This window comes from Oncorhynchus mykiss, chromosome 15 (assembly GCF_057628025.1).
Source record: "Oncorhynchus mykiss isolate SJ-2025 chromosome 15, ASM5762802v1, whole genome shotgun sequence".
Lineage (NCBI taxonomy): Eukaryota > Metazoa > Chordata > Actinopteri > Salmoniformes > Salmonidae > Oncorhynchus > Oncorhynchus mykiss.
Genome location: NC_143036.1, coordinates 13,702,501 through 13,709,171, shown reverse-complemented (window position 1 = coordinate 13,709,171; position 6,671 = coordinate 13,702,501). Strand labels below are relative to the sequence as shown.

Here is a 6,671-nt window from a genome sequence, read left to right as displayed (position 1 = left end):
CAGACAGAAAAGGCTGACATTCTCACAGTGCAGACTGCAGAGCACCTCAGACCCTGTTGCTGGACCTCTTGGGGTTCTTTCCTGTAAGAAGGCCTCACACTGGTTCTTTGGAGCCAAGTTAGTGGAAGCTTCCTTCCCCTAACTCACCCCCCTCTTTCCATCCCTCTATTACACTCTTTTTCTCTACCACCCTCTCTCTCTCTCACCATTCTTTTCTCTCTCACAACCACACATACCCAACATGTTCCATCAATGACAAGCCCCACTCCCCAGGTGAATACACTGTAGCCCTGGGTGCAAACACTGTCTTTATTGAAATGTAGAGCTGAAAGCAGGACTCAGGTGACTGACAGTAGCCTGGTGGCTAGATGTGGCATGACAACAAACCCAGGAACAGACATGTTTATTGGTGACATGCTGACAGCCTTGTCTTGGGGCTTTTCATTTCCATCTTCCTGTGTGTGTGTGCCCTTAGTGTGGAACCTTCTGAGACGACATACAGACGTTTCACAACAAACCACGGTGGCCAATTTTACAAAACATTAGAGAAAATAAAAAGTATAGAAAAAATTAACCATTACGACAAGCAACAAAAAATGGCAGTCATGACATCACATTGTAACCGGGCAATGCCAGTATGAAGTAAACATTTGTAAAGCCTGATAGACATGATAAATACATTTGAATATAAACAATATGTACATGTTTAAAAAAAGAAAGAAAGGAAATAAGTTGCAATTTACTGTCTCTAACACCATGGGTCTGGTTCTAACACCATGGGTCTGGTTCTAACACCATGGGTCTGGTTCTAACACCATGGGTCTGGTTCTAATACCATGGGTCTGGTTCTAACACCATGGGTCTGGTTCTAACACCATGGGTCTGTCTCTAACACCATGGGTCTGTCTCTAACACCATGTGTCTGGATCTATCACCATGGGTCTGGCTCTAACACCATGGGTCTGGATCTATCACCATGGGTCTGGTTCTAACACCATGGGTCTGTCTCTATCACCATGGGTCTGGTTCTAACACCATGGGTCTGGTTCTAACACCATGGGTCTGGTTCTAACACCATGGGTCTGGTTCTAACACCATGGGTCTGTCTCTATCACCATGGGTCTGGTTCTAACACCATGGGTCTGTCTCTATCACCATGGGTCTGGTTCTAACACCATGGGTCTGTCTCTATCACCATGGGTCTGGTTCTAACACCATGGGTCTGTCTCTATCACCATGGGTCTGGTTCTAACGCCATGGGTCTGTCTCTAATACCATGGGTCTGGTTCTAACACCATGGGTCTGTCTCTAACACCATGGGTCTGGTTCTAACACCATGGGTCTGGTTCTAACACCATGGGTCTGGTTCTAACACCATGGGTCTGTCTCTATCACCATGGGTCTGGTTCTAACACTATGGGTCTGTCTCTAACACCATGGGTCTGGTTCTAACGCCATGGGTCTGTCTCTAATACCATGGGTCTGGTTCTAACACCATGGGTCTGTCTCTAACACCATGTGTCTGGATCTATCACCATGGGTCTGGCTCTAACACCATGGGTCTGGATCTATCACCATGGGTCTGGTTCTAACACCATGGGTCTGGTTCTAACACCATGGGTCTGGCTCTAACACCATGGGTCTGGTTCTAACACCATGGGTCTGGTTCTAACACCATGGGTCTGGTTCTGACACCATGGTGTTGTGTTGCTGTGTTGTGTTACCAAGAGGAAGGCTAAAAGGCAGTCTCCTGAAGGCACAGTGGGTTAAACCATTCAACACGGTAGAACCAAGCCTCAACCCTTCACCCTTGACCCTTGACCCCAAAGACTTGTCCTGTGGAACATAGGCTACACCCCCCCCCCCCCCCCCGTATGCCACCGACCCCATCTACACACACAAATACAGCACTCTCAACATCCAATGAGACAAACTCTCAGCATTACAAGTATCATGATCGATCTCATCGATCAATCAATCAAATTTGTGAAATAAACATGAGAAGCTACACTGAGTGTATTAAACATTAGGACCACCTGCTCTTTCCATGACAGACTGACCCGGTGAATCCAGTTGAAAGCTATGATCCCTTATTGATGTCACTTGTTAAATCCACTTCAATCAGTGTAGATGAAGTGGAGACAGGTTAAAGAAGGATCTTTAAGCCTTGAGACAATTGAGACATGGATTGTGTATGGGCCATTCAGAGGGTGAATGGGTAAGACAAAATATTTAAGTGCCTTTGAGCAGGGTATGTTAGTAGGTACCATGCGCTTTGGTTTGAATGTGCCAAGAACTACAACGCTGCTGGGTTTTTCACACTCAACAGTTTCCTGTGTATCAAGAATGGTCCACCACCCAAAGGACATCCAGCGAACTTGACACAACTGTGGGAAGCATTAGAGTCAACATGGGCCAGCATTCCTGTGGAATGCTTTTGACACCTTGTAGAGTCCATGCCATGACTAAATTAGGATGTTCTGATAGCAAAAGGGGGTACAACCCAATATTAGGAAGGTGTTCTTAATGTTTTGCGCCTTCAGTGTAAGACAAGTGTTTGGAAACAGAAAATACACTGAAAGTTCAAGAGCTCACTTGTTCTCAGAGGAAGGACAGAAAGCAAACTGCCATGCAGTGTGTAGCTATGGTTCTGCCATGTTTTCCCATCATGCATTGAGACATTCCTCTCCAACCATCGATGAGAAGGTCTTCTTGTGGATACAATCTAATGTCATAATTAAATTAAAGTAAACTTCTTTCATTTGTGGATATGTGCTATGCTTAGAAATATTATCTGAAATGTCGTGTAAATGTCTTTGTACCAATGTCTCTGAATAAACATATATTAACAAAGAAATTAAATATATTTATAAATAACACATATTTACAGCAGGACTTTTGGCATCCATGTTTCTCTGGTTACACCTCTTGGAGTGGTTTGAGAAATACTGTTGGAGTGTATATGGATTATGGACATGTAAACATGACCAACAGAAATGCCAAACTTGTAAACAGATGATTTGGCATAATCTTTCAGATCTCAGTTGAAAAAACAAACAAGTCTTTGCTAGCATATGTTCCATTATTATTATACAGAGGTCAAATACATAGGTCAAATACTTGAGCTGTGCTTGATTTAGTTTGCCTGGTACATCGGAGACAATAGAATAGTCCTAAAGGTGCAAAATCCAAGCTAAATCAAGTGCACTTCTAAAAACCTAAAGTGTTTGAATGTATTTGATCCAGATCTGCTGTTATATAACTATTCTGTATTCAAAGGACTCGTGGAAACTCCTGAACACAATACAAAGAAAGACTATGTACAGATTTAGTCTCTCAACTCTCTACGCAACCTTCCAATAAACTGTCTCGTCTTTCTTCTGCAGTTCATCGGATTTCTGTACACCCTCTTTCACCCACTCCCAATCCCTCCTCCATTCAGTAGACGTCTCCATCCATCTCTCCTGTGATTGGTCAACAGATGAACATCCCACTTTCCAATCCTCATCTGTTTTTCAATTGGCAGTTAGATGAACCACTCTTTCTTTGATTCCTCTATGGTTTCCGGGTTGGTTTCGGCGCAGATGATGGTGGTGTCTGCTGATTCGCCACTGGCTGGCTCCGCCCCTTTCGATTCATTGGTGTGGTATGATCCCTTGTGACGGAACATGTAGCGAATCAGGAACACCAGTGTACACAGGACGGTGAAGATAACCACAGCAATGATACCTGGGGGCAGATAGATTTAGTAGATTTAGAAATAGTTTGAAAATAATGGATATTGATAGAATGTACATTGATAGATATTGATAGATATTGATAGAATGTATATTAATAGAATGGATATTGATAGACATTGGTAGTCATTGACTTGTCAAACCGGGGGAACTGTTGTCCGGACCTCTGGCAGTCTCTATGGGGGTGCCACAGGGCTCAATTCTCGGGCCGACTCTTTTCTCTGTATATATCAATGATGTCGCTCTTGCTGCTGGTGATTCTCTGACCCACTTCTACGCAGATGACACCATTCTGTAAACATCTGGCTCTTCTTTGTACATTGTGCTAAGAAACCTCCAAATGAGTTTCAACGCCATACAACACTCCTTCCGTGGCCTCCAACTGCTTTTAAATGCTAGTAAAACTAAGTGCATGCTCTTCAACCGATTGCTGCCCGACGGTCCTGACTTAGAATATGTGGACAACTACAAATACCTAGGTGTCTGGTTAGACTGTAAACTCTCCTTCCAGACTCACATTAAGCATCTCCAATCCAAAATTAAATCTAGAATCGGCTTCCTATTTCGCAACAAAGCCCACTTCACGCATGCTGCCAAACATACCTTCGTAAAACTGACTATCCTACCGATCCTCGACTTCGGCGATGTAATTTACAAAATAGCCTCCAACTCTACTCAGCAAACTGAATGCAGTCTATCACAGTGCCATCCGTTTTGCCACCAAAGCCCCATATACCACCCACCACTGCGACTTGTATGCTCTCATTGGCTGGCCCTCACTAAATATCCGTCGCCAGACCCACTGGCTCCAGGTCATCTGTAAGTCTATGCTAGGTAAAGCTCCGCCTTATCTCAGCTCACTGGTCACCATAGCAACACCCACCCGTAGCACGCGCTCCAGCAGGTATATCTCACTGGTCATCCCCAAAGCCAACACTTCCTTTGGCCGCCTTTCCTTCCAATTCTCTGCTGCCAATGACTGGAACAAATTGTAAAAATCTCTGAATCTGGAGTCTTATATCTCCCTCTCTAACTTTAAGCATCAGCTGTCAGAACAGCTTACCAATCACTGTACATGTACACAGCCAATCTGTAAATAGCACATCTCATCCCCATATTGTTACTTACCCTCTTGCTCTTTTGCACCACAGTATCTCTACTTGCACATCATCATCTGCACATATATCACTCCAGTGTTAATGCTAAATTGTAATTATTTCAACTCTAGGGCCTATTTATTGCCTACCTCCCTAATCTTCTACATTCACACACTGTACATAGATTTTTCTATTTTTCTTTTCTATTGTGTTATTGACTGTACGTTTGTTTATGTGTAACTCTGTGTAGTTGTTTTTGTCGCACTGCTTTGCTTTATCTTGGCCAGGTCGCAGTAGTAAATGAGAACTTGTTCTCAACTGGCCTACCTGGTTAAATAAAGGTTAAATAAAAAAATAAATAAAAAAGAATGGATATTGATAGCATGGATATTGATAGATATTGACAGAATGGATATTGATAGATATTGATAGAATGGATATTGATAGATATTGATATAATTGTTTTATTTTATTTTTTAATTTCACCTTTATTTAACCAGGTAGGCTAGTTGAGAACAAGTTCTCATTTACAACTGCGACCTGGCCAAGATAAAGCATAGCAATTCAACACATACAACAACACAGAGTTACACATGGAATAAACAAAACATACAGTCAATAATACAGTAGAAAAAAGTATATATACAGTGAGTGCAAATGAGGTAAGATAAGGGAGTTAAGGCAATAAATAGGCCATGGTGGTGAAGTAATTACAATACAGCAATTAAACACTGGAATGGTAGATGTGCAGAAGATGAATGTGCAAGTAGAGATACTGGGGTGCAAAGGAGCAAAATAAATAAATAAATACAGTATGGGGATGCGGCAGCGTAGCCTAGTGGTTAGGGTGTTGGACTAGTAACCAAAAGGTTGCAAGTTCAAATCCCTGAGCTTACAAGGTATCTGTCGTTCTGCTCCTGAACAGGCAGTTAACCCACTGTTCCTAGACCAGTTAACCCACTGTTCCTAGGCTGTCATTGTAAATAAGAATTTGTTCTTAACTGACTTGCCTAGTTATAAAGGTTAAATAAATAAGAATAAATAATTGCGCTAGGTAGAGATGGGCTGTTTACAGATGGGCAGTGATCTGTGAGCTGCTCTGAATGGATATTGATAGAATGGATATTGATAGAATGTATATTGATAGATATTGATAGAATGGATATTGATAGATATTGATAGAATGTATATTGATAGATATTGATAGAATAGATATTGATAGAATGTATATTGATAGATATTGATAGATATTGATAGAATGTATATTGATAGAATGGATATTGATAGATATTGACAGAATGTTAAAGTTGGAGCAAAATGTTACTGAAGCAAATACATCAAATCAAATCAAATTGTATTTGTCACATACACATGGTTAGCAGATGTTAATGCGAGTGTAGCGAAATGCTTGTGCTTCTAGTTCCGACAATGCAGTAATAACCAACAAGTAATCTAACTAACAATTCCAAAACTACTGTCTTGTACACAGTGTAAGGGGATAAAGAATATGTACAGTGCCTTGCGAAAGTATTCGGCCCCCCCGAACCCCGCGACCCCCTGCCACATCTCAGGCCCCAAACACAAAGACACAAAACCGCATTTCTTTGTGAAGAATCAACAACATGATTTGTTGCCATCGTGTAGGCCCATGGGAAACACATCTGGAGACAACTGAATATCACTAGATCAAGATGACATCTGGACCTGGCAGAGGGTCATGTCTCTGTGGAACATGGCAGTTTAGGATAAGAGAAGTCTGAATAGGGGCCATACTGGACATACCTCCTATAATGGCTGAGTTCCTGTTGACTCCATCTGGGATCACTCGCTCCTCGTT

The 6,671-nt window shown here is 42.0% G+C and overlaps 1 protein-coding gene across 1 annotated transcript in view; it reads right to left on the bottom strand.

The window, feature by feature from the left end:
• Positions 1-297: 297 nt before the first annotated feature.
• Positions 298-6,671, bottom strand: part of LOC110515947 (contactin-associated protein-like 2) — a 304,164-nt gene continuing 297,790 nt past the window's right edge. The window contains exons 26-27 of the mRNA XM_036943719.2: positions 6,617-6,671; positions 298-3,729 (exon numbers count right to left, since the gene is read on the bottom strand). The exon at positions 6,617-6,671 is cut by the window's right edge and continues 17 nt beyond it. Coding sequence (XP_036799614.2) covers positions 3,527-3,729; positions 6,617-6,671 — 258 coding nt within the window. The 3' untranslated portion in view covers positions 298-3,526. The remainder of the gene's footprint in view (positions 3,730-6,616) is intronic.